Source organism: Schistocerca serialis, chromosome 1, assembly GCF_023864345.2.
Source record: "Schistocerca serialis cubense isolate TAMUIC-IGC-003099 chromosome 1, iqSchSeri2.2, whole genome shotgun sequence".
Taxonomy (NCBI): domain Eukaryota; kingdom Metazoa; phylum Arthropoda; class Insecta; order Orthoptera; family Acrididae; genus Schistocerca; species Schistocerca serialis.
In genome coordinates this window covers 609487547-609508285 of record NC_064638.1, presented here as the reverse complement: position 1 = coordinate 609508285, position 20739 = coordinate 609487547, and the positions used below count along the sequence as shown (strand labels likewise).

The following is a 20739-nucleotide window of genomic DNA, read 5'->3' as shown; positions in this document are numbered from 1 at the left end:
GACTAGAAGAAGAGAGAGGATGATAGGACATGTGCTAAGGCAGCAGGGGATAACTTCCATTGTAGTAGAGGGAACTGTAAAGGGTAAATACTATAAGGGAAGACAGAGGCCAAAGAATATCCAAAAAATAATCACTGACTTTGAGTGTAAGTGGTTCATTGACATGAAGAGGTTGGTGCAGAAGAAGAAGTCATGGTGTGCCATATAGCCAGTCTGAAAACCGAACACCCATCTGTCGATCACTTCTATTTGAACTGCTGACTGTGAAAATTCATCACAACAGCATCAAAGACTAGTCCCATTAAAAACAAGTGGTTCATTGTCTTTGAAGCACATTTATTGTCCACAAAGCATAAGGATCAGAGAAGCTTCTGAAAATGCATTGAACTCATAAAGTTTTAAACTTTGTCAAGTCAGATTTAATCAAAACATAGGAAGACAGTTCATCAGTTTTCATACATAGTGAAAGCCTACAGAACCGCTCATTTTTATTCACATGTGTGTACTGCAGTACTCGTAGTTGCAGCTACTATCATTTGACTTGGTGTATTATGACCGTAGCCATATATGTGTAAAATGAACCTATAGTTACACAGTGTAAAACGTGATGTACATAAGCTGATGTGGCGCATGTGTTTGGAAATGACACAGTATCAAAATTGGCTTCTACAGCCTATGACTGATCATGTTTTCATTTCTAAATATTTAGAGACTGTGGACCCACACAGAAACAAATTTTTAATGATTAGATCGTCACAAATCTCGTGGGAGACTAAAAACTATGGAAGGCTACTAACAGTTACACATATTAAAAACTGTCTCTACATTTGAGTTCATTGGCTGAAAACTGTCATCTCATACTTCCTTTATATCAAAATGCGCGCGTGTGCGTGTGTGTGTGTGTGTGTGTGTGTGTGTGTGTGCGTGTGTGTGTGTGTGTGTGTTTGTGTGTTTGTTTTGCAAGAACTATATATATATATATATATATATATATATATATATATATATATATATATATATATATATATATATATACACTCCTGGAAATGGAAAAAAGAACACATTGACACCGGTGTGTCAGACCCACCATACTTGCTCCGGACACTGCGAGAGGGCTGTACAAGCAATGATCACACGCACGGCACAGCGGACACACCAGGAACCGCGGTGTTGGCCGTCGAATGGCGCTAGCTGCGCAGCATTTGTGCACCGCCGCCGTCAGTGTCAGCCAGTTTGCCGTGGCATACGGAGCTCCATCGCAGTCTTTAACACTGGTAGCATGCCGCGACAGCGTGGACGTGAACCGTATGTGCAGTTGACGGACTTTGAGCAAGGGCGTATAGTGGGCATGCGGGAGGCCGGGTGGACGTACCGCCGAATTGCTCAACACGTGGGGCGTGAGGTCTCCACAGTACATCGATGTTGTCGCCAGTGGTCGGCGGAAGGTGCACGTGCCCGTCGACCTGGGACCGGACCGCAGCGACGCATGGATGCACGCCAAGACCGTAGGATTCTACGCAGTGCCGTAGGGGACCGCACCGCCACTTCCCAGCAAATTAGGGACACTGTTGCACCTGGGGTATCGGCGAGGACCATTCGCAACCGTCTCCATGAAGCTGGGATACGGTCCTGCACACCGTTAGGCCGTCTTCCGCTCTCGCCCCAACATCGTGCAGCCCGCCTCCAGTGGTGTCGCGACAGGCGTGAATGGAGGGACGAATGGAGACGTGTCGTCTTCAGCGATGAGAGTCGCTTCTGCCCTGGTGCCAATGATGGTCGTATGCGTGTTTGGCGCCGTGCAGGTGAGCGCCACAATCAGGACTGCATACGACCGAGGCACACAGGGCCAACACCCGGCATCATGGTGTGGGGAGCGATCTCCTACACTGGCCGTACACCACTGGTGATCGTTGAGGGGACACTGAATAGTGCACTGTACATCCAAACCGTCATCGAACCCATCGTTCTACCATTCCTAGACCGGCAAGGGAACTTGCTGTTCCAACATGACAATGTACGTCCGCATGTATCCCGTGCCACCCAACGTGCTCTAGAAGGTGTAAGTCAACTACCCTGGCCAGCAAGATCTCCGGATCTGTCCCCCATTGAGCATGTTTGGGACTGGATGAAGCGTCGTCTCACGCGGTCTGCACGTCCAGCACGAACTCTGGTCCAACTGAGGCGCCAGGTGGAAATGGCATGGCAAGCCGTTCCACAGGACTACATCCAGCATCTCTACGATCGTCTCCATGGGAGAATAGCAGCCTGCATTGCTGCGAAAGGTGGATATACACTGTGCTAGTGCCGACATTGTGCATGCTCTGTTGCCTGTGTCTATGTGCCTGTGGTTCTGTCAGTGTGATCATGTGATGTATCTGACCCCAGGAATGTGTCAATAAAGTTTCCCCTTCCTGGGACAATGAATTCACGGTGTTCTTATTTCAATTTCCAGGAGTGTATATATATATAAACAAAGATGAGGTGACTTACCGAACAAAAGCGCTGGCAGGTCGATAGACACACAAACATACACACAAAATTCAAGCTTTCGCAACAAACTGTTGCCTCATCAGGAAAGATATATATATATATATATATATATATATATATATATATATATATATATATATCCACTATTACCATACACTCTGCATATATCTTTACTGATGCCATTGTTCTTGCAAAAAACTGATTGTGTGAGTTCCTTATGCATTACTACCAGGCCATTATCATTCAGTTACATTTCTCTCTGAGAAAGTCACTTGGCTATGAAAGCAAAACAGCCAAACTATAGATTTAAATTAATTTCCTGTTTACTGTGACGCCTTTCTTGTTGGTGGAAGATTTGTGACTAATACCAGCACTTTTTTATTTTATTTTACACCCATAATTGTTGATTAGTGTGTGGTTTGGTTGTTTAAACATATCCCTTGGGTATCTAGAGGAAGTTAAAGATTCATATTTAGCACACTACTCTGCACACTGATGTCTGACTAATTTCTGGTAACAGTTAAATAAAATTTTTGCAATCTCCTGCTTGAGAACAGGAGTAAAGGATGTAATTGTAAATTCCCAGTAAGACTAATAATGAAGCATAAGACATGGTAAATGGCAGAAAATGTGATATTTACCACATTTTGAAGAATGTATTTCATCCTTCATAAATATATATCAGTTGTGTATGAAGTACATCCAAGCATTTTGTAATGTTTGTTTGGTAAACTATTGGGCTACACTGTTCCTTTTCCTTCAATGCCAACCATTTTATATATGGCAAGATTCAGAAGGATGTAGGTTGCAGTAGGTCCTGGGAGATGAAGAAGCTTGCACAGGATAGAGTAGCATGGAGAGCTGCATCAAACCAGTCTCAGGACTGAAGACCACAACAACAACAACAACAACAACAAGTTTTCTTGAGGCCTTTCTTATTGCAAGTTGTTTCATTTGCTGTCAGATGTCATATAATCTTTTCAGCTATGTGAGATTAATTCTTAGTAAAGTGGCTAATGAAACATTCTGTTAAAACTGTGTATCATTTGAGAACAGTGTATGAATGCAGATAAATTGCTTAAGGTAATTAATAGAAGTATATTGTCTCCCAACATTTAACTTCAAGTCATTTACATAGTGTACAGGAGACTTGTCAAAACACACAAATTTGTTTATAGATTTTCTTAAAATATCATTGATATAATATATTGCCTGGATACACAATTGATGATCCTTAAAAAAATACTTTAATCCTAAGTATTGTTCTCTCCTGCTCAAATTTTCAGATCATCCTTCATGAACTCTTTAATTGAATAATAACATTGCAGTACCAGTTTGCCATATAATTTTGCTTTTACTGATTTTAAATTAATGTTGGGTAATTCTTATTGATTTACTATGATATAAATGTTCATACCCAGATAATCTGGTGTTTGAGTATATAGCTTTAAAGGACTAGTGGGCTACATCAAATTATTTTGATTCCTGTAGTGGTAATCATGTTGAAATTGATTTGCCACAAGTAAATCAGGATGACTGTTTACAAAGACAGTCGGTTCATAGATGTACAGTGAGGGGGACACTTAAAATACTCCTATATTTGAGAAGTGAGCAAAATGAGTTTTCTTCAGTTTACATTGTGCATATTTCTAATCATGGTTTTTGGAAGTGTTAATATTTGAGACATGGTTTGAGCTACCCCAAAATATAATTTCATACTGTAATGCTAATTTGACATGGCTATGATATTCAAGATGGTAGCATTGTGTAATATCTTCATTGTGAATGCCCGGCTATGTAGTTATTTCTGAGATACTGTACATTTGAAGCCCAAGATAAATTTTATCAACTTGTATTCCTATGAATTTTACGCAACTAGCTTCCTGAAAGACTACATTTTTGTGATGGATCTGAACATCACTTAACTTACCTTTTTTGTTTTAAACTTTGTTAACTGGATTTAGTTAATTTTGTTTGATTTTAATCTGTTTAGATCAAACCAGTTATCTAATATTTGTAAGATATTTATGACAGCTTGAGGGAATTTGGTCAGTAGTATTAGTTTTAATGGTTACAGATGTGTCATCAGGAAATGAAATTGAATGATAGTTAATATTTACAGTAGATTGTGCATGTAAAACTGAAACAAAATGGGACCTAAGACTGCATACTTCAGAGTATCTGAAAAACAACCTTCTTCTGAGGCTTGACTATTGTGGTTAGTAGTTCCACAGTTATTTTAGGGAATGCTTTAATGACTTTTGTTGATATTCAATCCCTCTGTGCTAATGTTTTTTCTTCAAACCAGGTGGACCTGAAGAAAAAATAATTTGTTTCTTCACATTTAATGTTTTGATAAAATTGTGTAATAATGACCAGACTTAATATTTTACTGATTATTTTGCAGGCAAAAATGTGTTTGAGAAAGAAGCATCAACTGGAGACATCCATAACAAAAAACTCTGCAATTCTTGACAATGTCCAGCAATTATTATCACGTATAAGAGAAGCTGAATCCGATAGCAAGGTATGAACCATCTTTGTTATACCCATACTTTTGTAAAATCTTTTTAAAACTATTCCAAAGGAAACAGATCTCCTCAAGTTAGTTGCAGTAAGACCTCACTGTGGGGTGTTAATTTGTCTTAGATGTTTGGAGTGGCTAGCCCCTTCTCAAGAAAGGAAAACATATTCCACGTCATGTAATGCCTGCCATAGAATAATGGACTAGTGTGAGTTGCTTATCTAGAGTAAGACACTGCATTATATAGATTGGACAGAATGGGCAATAATATGGACAAAATTCAAGAAAAATAAAGAGCTGAACCAATTACAGTGATTCCATAAAAGAAACAACTTGAGGATAATATTAAATAAATGAAGGGAACACTAAAGTCAGCACACTGATTGCCAGTAATAAATATATAAATTGAAAAAGAAATTAAATGGACTAGGCAGAGTTAGAAGCACCTCATTACTGTGTCTCTCAGTATTAGTGTCTGTCTTGTTTAGTCGCTGACAAATTTCTTCATACTCCAGTTTGATGAAATAACAGCAGAGAATCCTCATCTGTACTCCGCAAATCACTGTAAAGTATGTAGTAGAGGGCACTTTCTGTTTGATACTTTAAAGTTTCTTTCCTTTGTAGTAATTGGCGGGGGGGGGGGGGGGGGGGGGAAGAGGAATGACTGTTTCTTAGATTCTGTGAAGTTATTATATTTATTAGTCTAATAGTCATCAAAGTCTGTTGGGGAGTATTATGTGTAGCATGAAGAATAGATGTAGATTCTGTCTGGATTACAAGCCCTTAAAAATTTTGAATACAAGCCCTTAAAATTTTCTCGGTTCACTTTTATGACATATTAGGTATATTTTTTAAAATGTTTGCCATTTCACATTATATATACTTTTTGCAACAAAAAAGTCTTTGATTTGTGTATAAGTTCATCATCATTGCCCATTGGTGAGTAATTTTATGTGTAATAAGGCATTGACTTCAGGTGAGGCTTTAGCGGTTGAAACTGTTTGTAGGAAATATTTCAGATAAAATTTCACATTATTTTAGTTCTGGTGTTATTATCTGACAATATTTACCGCATGTAAGCCTTCAAAGTGTGTGAAATTTTTATGTGTGTATTTCAAAGGTCTGAGCAGTTGGTCTTTATATCTCAACAATTACCTCTTTTGCCATATCAAAGCAGAATTCTGTCGTTCTGGTCACACTAAGAGTACCTCATGTGGACGTCATTACAAACTTTTTCAGAAAGAATGCTGTTACTGCTGTAGAATCTTCAACTATTTTGAGCACAATTTTATATTTGATTTAATTCACTGCATATACACAATGATGTACAGTGTACGTTATTCGGATCATGTTGCCTTCAGCTGACCATCATTATACCTCAGTACTCTATAGTAAAAACTGAAGATTTTAAGTTGAAGCAAACTTATCAAGCACTTTACTGTATTATTGTATCTTTGTTGTAGATATACTGTACTTGTTCCTAACTCTGTATCATTAATTATAAAGGTGTTGGAGTCATACAAGATAGGATTGACTGCTTTGAAAATGAGATTCAAGGAATCTGGTCTATCAGAAGACAATGTGGCGGACACAATGTCTGAGATTGAAGAGGTATGTATTGTGTATTGCTCAATTGGAGATGCTTTTTCTTTTAATAATGTGAGTATAATATATCTTGACTTTCATGGACTGGTCATGCTTTCAGATACAGCATTCATATATTTTGTGTTACTAAACTCTAAGTGAAATGATGACAGCAGATTGTGCAGTTTGATGACCTTCAAAAGTTAATAGGATTTGTAAATAGCAAATGAAAAAGAAAAAGATTTTTGGTAACCTTGTAGCAGAGTAGACTTTAATATACTTTCCTTCAGCTTTCTGAATGAAGTCCTTGGGTGGAGGAGGAGATGAATAATTCAAGACAAAAAAAGTAAATTTCGTAGGCATTCCTGATTGAGTAGCTCCTAGTGATAGTTCAGTCAGACACCTGACTCTTTTCTTTACCTCTTCCTCCACTGCCCATGTACACTGTGACCTTTTCTTAACAAACAAGAAGTGTAACTGTTCATTGTCAAGGTCTGTTAGGAGTACATGTAAAATGCAGTGCAGTGTTTGACTTGTTAAAGGGAATAATGTGAAAAAGGCGGGTTTACCCAATACAAGCAGAACTATTTCATCTTCTCCCCACTTAATATCCTTCTTGATATTTAAAACTCTTTAAGTTGACATATTTTTTCAATATTTCTTTTTGCTGTTGTAGAACTCAAATGCAAGTCCTTGCCCAGTCACTGAAGGTAGATGAAAGCTGAGGATTATTTAAGAATGTCTAGGTATATATAATAATACTCTTTAAATATTCTTCCCTAGAAATTTCCCAAGAGAAAGAAAATTATTATTGCAGCTTCGATATTGATTCATGGACAAGGCCATTTTATTATTGCACATAGTACTGCTCTTGTCCTAATTGTGTGCTCCACTTTCATTCTTGGTGTTTAATTGTGTATCACTATGGTGTAGAACATCAACACTAGGACAAATACTGAATTCAGACAGACAGCATTAAAGAAAATTCACCTAATAATAATAGAGATAGAGGTGAAATCAGCTTCCTGGATCAAAATATTAGGGGAGTAAAAAATGAAGTAATTTGAGTTGTTGATTTGTTTTCAAGTTCACTGTGTTGGAAAGAAATTGATGTCATTTGTGCATCTGAATTATATAACTGCAATGATAGAAAGGCGTGTTGTAAGTGAGCTGCATATTCATACAGAGCAAGTATGGACAAAAGAGGAGCCACCCATTCATAAAAAAGGGTGTGAATACAAAAATTTAGAAATAATTTCATTCTGTATAGATCTGTATGTCAGAGCACATGCTTGTGAATTTATATTGGGAAATGTAATATGTGTGATTTTGCAGTAAACACATCTCCATTGGATAAAGAGGAAATTTTCATGAAAAATTTTGATTAATTGTACTTTCTGTCAGAAGGAAGGGACTGTTAATTTCTAATGTAAATTAAGTTATTGAGAGGTGCTTTCATCCATTTATAATTTGATATCAGTCATTTCCCTACCTGATCTGCTTAAAAATCTGCTAATTCAACAAGCAGTAGTTAAAGAAACTTCTACCTACCCTATGTTAAATGGCTTTTGGCTGAATATGTAGTCATATTAGACACATTAGCTCTGCATACGGTTTGGAAAACTCGCAATACAGTGAGGCTAATTAATGACAAAACTACCAAAGATTTCAAACAAAGATTAAGAAATATTGACTGGGCTGAAGTTTACAATAAACCGAATGCCGACTCTAAATTCAGCATATTTGTTAATGAATTCATATCCATTGTCAAAGTGATTTTCCTAAAAAGAGAATTAAATATAATAATGGCATGTCATTAAAGAAACCTTGGATACCCATTGGATATCACAGCCTCTTCAGAATGCAAAAGGATTTGTACAAAATAGTCAGAACACATAATGACCCAGAAATATGCTCTTATTGTAAACAGTACTTTAATATACTATGAAAAGCTGTAAAATATTCCAGGAGGGATGCACGTCTTGTCAGAAACTGGCAGCTCACATAATAAAATAAAATTGGTAAGGAATATTGAAAAAAGGAGAGACAGGGAAAGACACCATAGATGATGACACTATTACTATTAAAGAGAGTGTGGACATCATAAAAGACAGTTCATGTGTAGCAGATATTTTAATAATTAATTTTAAAAAAATAGGAGGTGAGGAAATAGGTGCAAAGAGAAAGCAAAGTAGTACACAGAAGCAGCAATACAGAGAACATTAGGTAATAAAAATTAATGCTACATTCCCATCTAAAATAAAGGAGGTCATCATGACTCCAAAACGTTAAAGTTCGTATAAAGGGTGACCCTACAGATGTCAGTAATTACCATACATAGCCACTCCTTACACCATTTTCTAAAATTTTTGAGAATACATGTATTTACACATTTGCTGAGCATATAATAACATCATTGAATGATAAATTTCCTTATCTGGATCTTCTGTGACTTAGCAAAACCATTTCCTTGTGTCAGTCACAATATTACATTAGAGAAGTTAAGTTTTTATTGAATACGCAGTTCAGCAAATCTCTGGTTTACTTTTTATTTTAGAAAATAGATGCAGAAAATAACCTTAGGCTGTTCAAATAATACAAAGAGGAACTGCACATTACTTATATGTTGAGAAATTGCAGTGCGAGTCCCATAGGCTTCAATCATTGGCCAACTAATATTCTTGCTTTATATTAATGACGTGCCATTTCATTTGAATTATGAGACAGAATTAGTCATCTTTGCAGATTATACAAGCATTTTTGTGAAGACGAGCAATGAAGCATCAAGACAGAAAATAGTAAATGATGTTTTTATGAAAGTAACTGACTGGTTTTGCACAAATGGTATAGGTCTAAGCATAGAAATATTCAGTTTATCTACTTTTGCACCATAGAAAATATTCCTCTTCCTGTTAACCTAGTTCCTGGCTGCACTATACCATGGCTGTGTGCGCACTTTTAATATCCATTTGTATTTTACTAGGCAGATCATTTGATTCGTTCTCCAAAGCAGTAATTTTATTACCCTCTATGTTAATTGTAGACATTAACTACTCTGCAAGTGCTTCTGCCTGTGATTTAATCACTGCCAACTCGGTAGTTGTAACCTCTAACTTTTAGTAGATACTTTCTTCTAACTTCTTAAGAGTAGCATCTCCTTGAGCCTTAATGGTAACTCCCAGTTCAGTTTTAAGAGCTTCCTGTGAGCATCTTAACATGTCTTATAATTTCTTGTTAAATGCTTTATTGTTCTCCTCAATAGCTTTACTGTTCTGTTCCACAGATGACTTAAAGCTTTCCAGTGCCTCAGCTGCTATTTTTCTAGCCCACAGAGGCATACGCTACTAAATAAATTCCCAACTAATCAGCTAAACTAGATGTTCACTGAGTTTCTTCTCTCACATATGTTGGTAACTAATCCTGTAAGCTCTGGTACATACCACAATAGACTAAAAGAAAAGTGCTGAATCACAGCTCACCCTCCGCTTAGAACAGCAAACTTTGGATGCTGCCGTCGACTGCACAGATGAAGGTAGTGTGTCATGTTGAGAAGTTGTGGCAGGCAGCTGCTGTGCTGGCTATGAGCAGCTGACGTGATGTGGTATAAAAACTTGCACCACCGTAGGCGGTGTGTCAAGTTGAACTGCAGTCGTGCAATCAACCTGTTGCTATCCCGTGCTACTCTTCCTCACCAGACCCACCACTAACTCGTCTGTGTTGTAACTGATACATACATGCGTGTCATTTGAATGATTTATAAATACTCACAACAGTTGTCTGGTTGTGAAAATTTCTTCTTATTATCTACAGTGTTACTAACTCGTTTTTGGTAGATAGCTTTTTGGGACACTACACAGTGAGTGCTCCCTCATATAATTTCCAGTGTTGATTCTTGAGTTGCCTGGTAACAAAGTGTTTCTTCCAAATAATTCCAAAAAACTTTACCGAAACCCTTCTTTCCAGAACCACAGTTTTCTCATGCTTCAGTAAGGTGCCAAATTCTGTGTGTGTGTGTGTGTGTGTGTGTGTGTGTGTGTGTGTGTGTGTGTGTGTGTGTGTGTTTTACATCAATCAATACATCCAACCATATCAAACTTTACTTATGATCTAAGAGTTACATCTTCATTTATCTTGAGCATTTACATTGTAGTATGTCTGTTTTCTCTGAGGTGTTCTCCATACCTTCAAGGGAAAAGCTTCCAAAAGGTCAGTTAATTCAGCCTTATGGGGTCATACAAACCTTCTCATGGAGTTCATGTTCTGCTGCTTACAATGAAGGAGAATCAACAGAGTGGCTGAACCTTCACACTCAGATCCATGCCCCTATAACTCCTCTATGCACCATTAATTGATGTTTAATATTAATGTTGTAGTGTTGAGGTAAGTTTGTAAATGTCTTGCTACAATGCACTGCAATACATAATGTGTCACCACTGAGTGAGGGTTTCACAAGGGCTTAGACGAAATAAGGGGCAAAACATTGTCACTTCTTTCAGTTGTTAACAAGTCCCTTGCTTGTTAGTGGTGTTTGCTTGATAAAGTGCATGTTATTTTTGTGAGTGTATTGCACCGAGTTCTTGTGAGTTTTCTTATCTTGTGAGTAGCAGCAGCATTTTCTGTAGTCTGGATACAGAACAATATGAATTAGGTGCGTAGTTTATTGGACAAAAATTTGAAACACAAGATTAGTGCCAAAGTGCAGATAGAACTGTCAAAAACACATACTTTGAGATATGGTTGAAGGGGACAAAAACAGTCATTAGGACTCCACATCAGTTGAAAATTTGACCATATTGGTAACAGGTTCATAACTTTCACCAGTATAGAAATCATCAGCTTTGTTAGCGTTGTTCTATGTTTGTCTCCGGCTGGTGTCCAGACTAGATGTAAAGAGCTGGAAATTTCCACAGAGCTATAAGAACATAATATTTCTTCATTATATACTAATTTGGCAAAGTCTGCAAATTAATGCATTACTAAACTAACAGCAGTTCAGTTTTGTGAAAGGTAGCAGTGATAGATTTAGGGAGAGCAGGAAATTGTTTTAGAAATTTGTGAACAGAGCTTCTTCTGTCTTCAGTGTATTAACTTGTGAATATATAGTGGCACTTCGCCACCATACAACTTGTCTTAATCTTCACAGTGGAAAGTGTTTCCAGTGTCAGACTGTAAGGGAGGAGAGATGGTGGTATACAGTCCAAACCACCAGACTGTGCACTAGTGTTCCACATCTTTCTACAGCATATAATGAACTGAAAAATTTACATTCTACTAACGCTGATTAATTTGTTGAGTGGAGCATAAAACTCGTTGAATGGTGCAAAAATCTCAGATATCGACTTGATACTTTTCAAGTGGAATAAGCTATGTTTTTGGTTACCTATCTCCTACTTTCTAAATTCGACAATGATTTTAGTGCATCTCTAAGAGAAAAGACAGGAAGAAAAGGTACATATTAATATCCTAAGAGTTGTTTCTACAATAAGTCTACTATATCTCTTTTACTGTGCTAAAACTCACTAAGAGATTCTTAGGAATGTGCTTGAGGAAAGTAAAGTTTCATTTCAAAATTTATTTCATTTTATTCACTACTTATATCAGAAATGCATTAGGTATTTTTTAGTGACTGAGCGAAAGTGATAAATTTATAAAAAATTATTTCAGATGCTGGATGTCCAGAAAGAAGTTGAAGCGGCGCTGGGACAAACTGTTGATGGTGGTACTGAATCAGAAGATGAATTGGAAGCTGAACTTGCTCAGCTGCTGCAGTTAGACCAGTCAGGGTCAGAGCAGGCATCTCCTCCGCATGTCACAAAGGGGAACCTGAGTCTTTCATTTGAACCAGAAATCAGTGATGATGAAGATATTGAATCTAAAGACCACGAAAAACTGGAGTCAAGATTGAAGAACTTGACATTGTCTGGTATGTATAGACAGTTATTATTTTAATTGTTTTTAAATTTATTTGTAAGACTGTCAATTAACTTTCAGATTCTTCCTTCACTCAACATATAACGTTATAGCTTGTCAGAATTTCCCCTTAAAGCTGCCTTGACTCGGAACCCAATGCTCATGTTCCTGCAGCAGTTGTTATCACTAGTCTGTAAACGCAGTAGTTATAAAAGTTTTTGTATATCCATTCTTTTGGCAGGAGGTCTTTGGAATGATGGCCATTTACTATTGTGAGAAAATAAAACGCCTGCAGCCATCCTTATGATTTTATTTATTTTGTTGTAACCAGTTTCTGCCATTCAATATGTCATCTTCAGGCTGTAGTTGACGCGAGAGTAGTTGATGTAATCCCTATATACATCGCACCATTGGCCAGCGTAACGGGATACCCAGATTCCCATTTGCTAAAAGCACATATAATAGCTATCAATATTTGCCCATTGTAGATTATTTACATTCCAAATACATCTTTTCTTCCTGGACAGATCATATCAGTATAAGTTCCCTTCCTTCCTATGACAAGACATTTCAAGTAAAATAACAGTTCTCTCCTTCCAATATGTAGCAAATCATCAATAGTGCATATTCCTTCTAGAATGATCTCAATCTCAGTCATACGGTATGTGTAAGTAAACAGGTTTCAAATAAAAATTCCCTCTGTTTGTACAATCACATAAGATGTCAAATATCAGTTTTATATACAAAATAAGTAATGTAAATCAGTAGTGTTCTAACAATTTGTGCTAGTGCATATTTCAAATATAATTGATAAATTGGAATTCAACAATTGCCATACCTAAACCTAAGTAAAATTCCTGTTTGCACACAGTAATGTTGATGTGTACGTCATGTGTCTGGCAATGAACAGTCATTTCATAAATCTCAAATTCAAGCATGTACATATAAACAGAAGTAACTATTACCTCTTACATGTAAATTTTTTGGTAATGATGCCTACTACTAAATGTGGTGATGTTGACTACATTGGTGATGTAGCTGCATGATTGTATAATCAATAAAAGCTCAGACTTCAAACTAAAACCATATGTAAACCTGTCCTTCTCTCCATTCGTCCAGAAATGTTTCAAAAGCATGAGTGAAAAACAAAGAGAGCCTACATTTACTGTCTCTATGTTTCTGCAGCAACAAAATGCAGTGTTGAGTACAGAGTAGTGCAGTGATATGATTGGTCACTAATGTCTCTCCGAGTGCAGCAGACTACTTCACACATCCATTATCATTATCTCTCCTTTGTGTTAATGCCATAAACAATAACTCATAACCTCAGAAACAAAATGTAAAATATTTTCAATACTTGTCATCATTCTTCATCTGTATGTGTATCTATTCATCAAGCATCTTACATGACAATACAAAAACTGGATGCAGTAGTGATCTGAACAAACAAATAGCAATATCTTCTCCTTATTATTATCAAAGTACCATAGCTTAGTGTAATGAACAATATCCATAATGTAATTCTTCATGTTTTCCTGGTGATCTGTTGACATCTTGGATATTCGGGAATCCAGCCGGATGTTTGCGTCGTTCTCGCACGATATTTCAACAGCGTGCCTCGCTGTCTTCTTCAGGTGCTACCTGAGACTGGTCCTTGGGTCGATCAAGTCCAGTATTTATGCCTGGGAGGAGCTGGGCGTTCCCTAATCGGTCTGCGCTGGGTCGAGTGTTCCATCTGTGGTCCGTACCCGCCAGATTCAGCTTCAACGGACCCCTCCAATCGCAGATGTTCCGACTGCCGTCGGCGCCCGTTCTGGCAGTCCTCAATGGATGTAGTTATCATCTGAGGTGTGTCAGACCCAGTCTGAGATGTTGGGTACTCTATCTCCTGAGTTACTATGATTTCCACTTCTGTTTCGTGCTGGGCACTCCCTAATCGGTCCGCGCCACATCGTGTGTTCCGTCTGAGGTCCATGTCCACCAGACGCGGCTATATTGTCCCTCTCTGATCGCTGATGTTCCCTCCGCCATCCGCGCCCGGCCTGGCCGTCTTCTGAAGTCGAGTTCATGATCTTGGATATTCGGGAATCCAGATCTGGTCTCCAATGTCAGACACCTTGTCTCACGGCTGTTCTCTCAGTCTCTACATCTATTTCTTGTAGAATCCCGGAGTGTCCTGCGTTGAGTTTTCACAAGCTCAAGCGCTGGATTCCAGGCAGTGCTGATTTGGTATCCCGAGTCACGGTTGATTAGATTGTCTGTGACCTTAATCGCAATGGCTTCTTTAATGACAGTGTCCCAAAATCTTGAGGTCTGTGTCACAATCTTGGTGTCATTGTAATCCATTGAATGACCAAGTTCCAGACAATGCTCTGCTATGACTGATTTAGTTGCCTGCCTGAGTCTGGTATGTCTCTGATGTTCTTTACACCTGGTGTTCACAGTTCTGGTGGTCTGGCCAATGTATGACATCCCACACTGGCATGGTATGTTGTAAATACCTGGCTTGCGTAGCCCCAGGTCATCTTTTACATTCCCCAGCATAGCCCCAATTTTGGTGGGTGGGCAAAATATGCTCTTGATGTCATATTTCTGGAGAATCCTGCTGATCTTGGCAGAGAGAGGTCTGGCATATGGCAGGTATGCCATCTTCTTTGCCTCTTCTGGTTCTTCTTCTTGATCCTTTGGCCGGTTAGCAGGTTGAAGTGCCTTTTGGATATCTCTAGAGGAGTACCCATTCCTGCTGAACACTGACTGTAAGTGTTCTATTTCTGTGGCCAGACTATTAGGATCTGACAGAGTTTGTGCTCTGTGGACCAGTTTTGAGCACTGCATTCTTCTGTGCCGGATGGTGGCAACTGCTGGCTTGTAGGTATGTCAGTGTGCGTAGGTTTGCGGTACACACTGTGTCCATGGAGTTGCTGTATCTTCACCTAACTATAGCAGCCTCCTTGACCACTCAAGACTAGGACCAGGTTGACGGTGCCTCCTGGTCTCTAGCAGAATGCACCAGCAAGAAGTCAATGGCACGCCAACTAGCCAAGTTTGAGCACCTCAACAACAAGGCGCAACAGACTGGGGACACACGCACGGTGGTCAATCTAAGTGACAAGCAGCTCAATGAGACCACCTTAAAAGTACTTAGCAAGGGCCTCAATTTCGCAGTGACCCCTGGAAACGTGCCTATCACAGCCTTCATCAGTACAGTTGAGCAAGTGGCAAACACGCTACCTTCTAGTGTGGCCAAAGAGATCCGAAGAGAGACCTGCAGGGTGCTCACCAAGACCAAGCCACCCAAATCCAACATTTCAGGTGATGAAAGTGTGGCACTGAGGCGTCTCCGGGAGGATGACAGCATTGTGGTGTTGCCCACAGACAAGGGGAACTCCACAGTCATCCTAAAGAAAACAGAATATGACAGAAAGGTGCAACAGCTTCTGGAGGATCCTGCATACAGGTCAATAGCAAGCGACCCTACAGAGAAAGTGGACAAAAAGACCAGGGCTCTGTTGAAGGAGACGGGCCTGCCTGAACAAGTCATCAAGAAGCTGCGTCCCAAAGTGCCAGCACCACCTAGACTTTATGGACTCTCCAAGGTTCATAAGGATGGGGTTCCACTGCAACCTATTGTCAGCAATATTGGCGCAGCAACTTACCCTACTGCGAAATACCTGAAGATGATGTTGACACCACATGTGGGTAAATGTGCACATCACATCCGGAACTCAGAGGATTTCCTGCAACGACTGGGCCAGCAACACATCACAGACACAGACATCATGGTTAGTTTTGATGTGGTGTCTCTCTTCACACGGGTACCACTGAAGGAGTCACTTGAGCTTATTGGAGAGAAGTTTGATGGGGCTCTCCTTGATCTATTCAGGCTTGTACTCACCTCGACGTACTTCCTATATGGGGCTATGGGCAGCCCTCTATCACCAGTGGTGGCCAACCTATATATGGAAAGGTTTGAAGAGGAGGCACTCTCTTCAGCCACATATCAGCCCAAGTTCTTTTTTCGGTATGTGGATGATACCTTTGTCATCTGGCCCCATGGTAGAGAGAAGTTAGATGAGTTCCTGCTACATCTGAACTCTTGCCATTCGAACATTCAGTTCACAATGGAAATGGAGAAGGATGGAGTACTTCCGTTCTTGGATGTTCTGGTGAAGAGAAAGGCAGATGGCACATTTGGACACAGTGTGTACTGCAAACCTACGCACGTTGACTTATACGTTCAAGCCAGCAGTTGCCACCATCCGGCACAGAAGAATGGAGTGCTCAAAACACTGGTCCACAGAGCACAAACTCTGTCAGATCCTGATAGTCTGGCCACAGAAATAGAACACTTACAGTCAGTGTTCAGCAGGAATGGGTACTCCTCTAGAGATATCCAAAAGGCACTTCAACCTGCTAACCGGCCAAAGGATCAAGAAGAAGAACCAGAAGAGGCAAAGAAGATGGCATACCTGCCATATGCCAGACCTCTCTCTGCCAAGATCAGCAGGATTCTCCAGAAATATGACATCAAGAGCATATTTTGCCCACCCACCAAAATTGGGGCTATGCTGGGGAATGTAAAAGATGACCTGGGGCTACGCAAGCCAGGTATTTACAACATACCATGCCAGTGTGGGATGTCATACATTGGCCAGACCACCAGAACTGTGAACATCAGGTGTAAAGAACACCAGAGACATACCAGACTCAGGCAGGCAACTAAATCAGCCATAGCAGAGCATTGTCTGGAACTTGGTCATTCAATGGATTACAATGACACCAAGATTGTGACACAGACCTCAAGATTTTGGGACAGTGTCATTAAAGAAGCCGTTGAGATTAAGGTCACAGACAATCTAATCAACCGTGACTCGGGATATCAAATCAGCACCGCCTGGAATCCAGCGCTTGAGCTTGTGAAAACTCAACGCAGGACACTCCGGGATTCTACAAGAAATAGAAGTGGAGACCGAGAGAACAGCCGTGAGACCAGATCTGATACACCCCAGATCATGAACTCGACTTCAGAAGACGGCCAGGCCGGGCGCGGATGGCGGAAGGAACACCAGCGACCAGAGAGGGACAATGTAGCCGCATCTGGCGGGCGCGGACCTCAGACGGAACACACGACGCGGCGTGGACCGATTAGGGAGTGCCCGGCACGAAACAGAAGTGGAAATCATAGTAACAGACAGGAGATAGAGTACCCAACATCTCAGACCGGGTCTGACATACCTCAGATGATAACCACATCTGTTGAGGACTGCCAGAACGGGTGCCGACGGCAGTCGAAACATCTGCGACTGGAGGGGTCCATTAGGGAATGCCCAGCTCCTCCCAGGCATAAATACTGGACTCGATCGACCCAAGGACCAGTCTCAGGTAGCACCTGAAGAAGACAGCGAGGCACGCTGTTGAAATATCGTGCGAGAACAACGAGAACATCCGGCTGGATTCCCGAATATCCAAGATGTCAATATCCATAATCATCAGTGTATCACTGTGCTCAGCATACCTAAATAAATCTTCCACTCATAAGTAACTGTGTGTTCAAGGCGTGTATGTAAAATCCCCTCCATATATTGAACTTAAAGTTTTCTCAGTTGTAAATAACTAATTGTCTAGGTATGTGGACCAAAATATTTGAAAATACATGTCTTATCAAAACAAATGCAGTAAGACTCTCTTTCTGATTGCTGATCTAATACTGTGTAACATTGAAGTAAGAAGTGTTGAAGTCTCAAATGGTTGCACCAAGTAGTTTGCCACACATCTGGCAGAGTACAGTTAGCCCATAAATCATAAACTTTCAGTAGACAAAAGATATAGGTATGTGTCCATGACATAGTATAAGCAAAACCTTCCCTTCGTAACATGGCATAATTATAGCCAGTATAAATATTATAAGAGCAGTATATGTGTAGGCCGGCTGGTCTGGCCGTGTGGTTCTAGGCACTTCAGTCTGGAACTGTGCGACCGCTATGGTCGCAGGTTCGAATCCTGCCTCGGGCATGGATGTGTGTGATGTCCTTGGGTTAGCTAGGTTTAAGTAGTTCAAAGTTCTAGGGGACTGATGACCTCAGATGTTGAGTCCTATACTGCTCAGAGCCATTTCAACCATTTTCAAGTATATGTGTAGGGAAAACCAAGTATATCTTCACAATGAAAGTTCCATTGTCTACCTAGTATATGCATATATCAAAGTACACAAGCCAAATAGAGAAGTGTATTTATGTATATATTCATAGGTGTGCAAAAACTAAATAGTGGAAACTCCAGGTAGGAATGTTAACATAGGAAAAGACAGATTGCTACTTATCGTAAAGAAGACACAAGACACATCACGAGGCAACCAGGCACAATCAAGAAACTCTTATATAGCTTTCGGCCACAGCCTTCGTCAATAAACACACACACACACACACACACACACACACACTGGAATGCAACGTCACGTGGGATGTAAGCAGCAGTCTGGAGGTGGTGGTGGGGAAGGGGAAGGGTAAAGGGAAGGGGAAGGGGAAGAGGAAGGGATAGTTGTGTATGGGTGGGGAGAGAGACAAATGCTGTCTGGTGGAGTTTGCAGGGACTAGACTGCCAAGAGATGCAGCATCAGGAAGCTGTGGAGCAGGGAGGTGGGGAAAAACGGTGCAAAAAAGGAGAGGAGGAGGGAAAGATGTGACAGATACAGTTGTCGTGAATTACAGTAGAGAGCAATTAGCAGTCTAACAACACTTTATTACATAGTCACGGAACATACAATACAACAAGTCAAAGATATATTGTCCTAAGAGTAAACAAATAGTCTCTCACTTGCCCGAAGTACATCACTCTGTGACATTCTCCCCACCCTGTTTGACCTCCAAAGGTACAGCCAGCTGCACAGGACGACTAATGATGGGACCATCTGGTGTCTGGAGTATTATCGTCCTTATCCTACCGTCTCTTCCTGGTAGTACCTTTTCTATCATGGCCTTCTTCCACATATGTCGCGGATGAAGGTCCTCTTGGATCAGCACGATGTCGCCAGGGCGAAAGGGGATGACTCGTCCCGATGGGCGTTTAACTTCATGGTAGTCCGGAGTGCCAATAGGTATTCTTTAATCCAGCAGGTCCAAAAACTGTCACAGATTTGCTGTCTCAGTCGGAATTCCTTTGTTAAATTGGTGTTCGCTGACGGCTCTGGTCCCGTCGGAATAGTCGTTTTTCTCCCGTAAAAAAAATGGGAAGGTGTGAGTGCATCACAATCATCTCCTGGTGTGATGGGCCTGGAGTTCACCGCGGCTTCAATACTGATCAAGGTGGTGTTCAGTTGTTCCTCAGTGAGGTTCGCGAGTCCCAATACCTTCCGTAGGCAACGCTTTATTGTCCCACCATTCTTTCCCACCATCCTCCTCACCAAGCCGCCCGGGAGAGAATGAATTTCCAAGTAATACCATGGTGGGCAAGGAACTGATAAGTTTTTGTGGTGGTTAGTGCCTTCCAAAGTTGGGCTAGTTCCATATTTGTGGGGTGGAATGTTTTCGCGTTATCTGTATATATCGTTTGGGGTAGTCCGCGTGGTTCGGACAGTACAGAACGAACGCCAAAATGATGTAGGCGGATGTGTGTCTCTTGAATAACCAATAGTGTGAAGTGGTGAGAACCGTCAAGGAGTACAGGATATTTTTGTTCCCTATTTAGGCTAGTGCACTGCAGTCGACCTCCTAGACGTATCACTCCATCTTCTATGAAAGGATTGTATCGTGCGATTTTTGACTCTCTTGGTAGTGGTAAGTTATTCTGAAGTGCATTTAATTCGCTGGGGAAGGAAACTCGCTGGCCCACTCGAATCCAAACATTTTGGCTGCTGATAATTTGGTGGCTGTAAGTTCTCCTGAAGATTTATTCTTCTGACGAACATTGTGTAGGAAGTGGAGAGTCCATGCTGTGATACGAATGAGCTTCCAGAATGAGCTGAATTTAAGTAAGTTCAAAAGGCTGGTTGGCGTAGATATCGACAAGACTTGGCTCTGGGTTTTCTTCCTCTTTTCTTCTGGAGGAAGTCGTACCATCATTGGAGTATCATTTGGCCAGCATTCAGGAGGGCGTGTAAGCCAAGGTGGCCCATGCCACCAAATATTCAGAAAATTCATTTGATAGCCAAGGAGTTCACGTGGGAGGTGGTCAGCAGGACTTTCTGGTCCTGAGCATTGATTCTATTGCGTGGGAGTTGTGTGTGTTTGTATCTC

General features: G+C 40.4%; 1 protein-coding gene across 1 annotated transcript in view; it reads left to right on the top strand.

The window, feature by feature from the left end:
- LOC126477750 (charged multivesicular body protein 7) overlaps positions 1-20739 on the top strand; it is a 219130-nt gene that overhangs the window by 161705 nt on the left and 36686 nt on the right. Inside the window, exons 4-6 of the mRNA XM_050103642.1 lie at positions 4898-5017; positions 6521-6625; positions 12263-12521. Of these exons, the coding sequence (XP_049959599.1) occupies positions 4898-5017; positions 6521-6625; positions 12263-12521 (484 nt within the window). The remainder of the gene's footprint in view (positions 1-4897; positions 5018-6520; positions 6626-12262; positions 12522-20739) is intronic.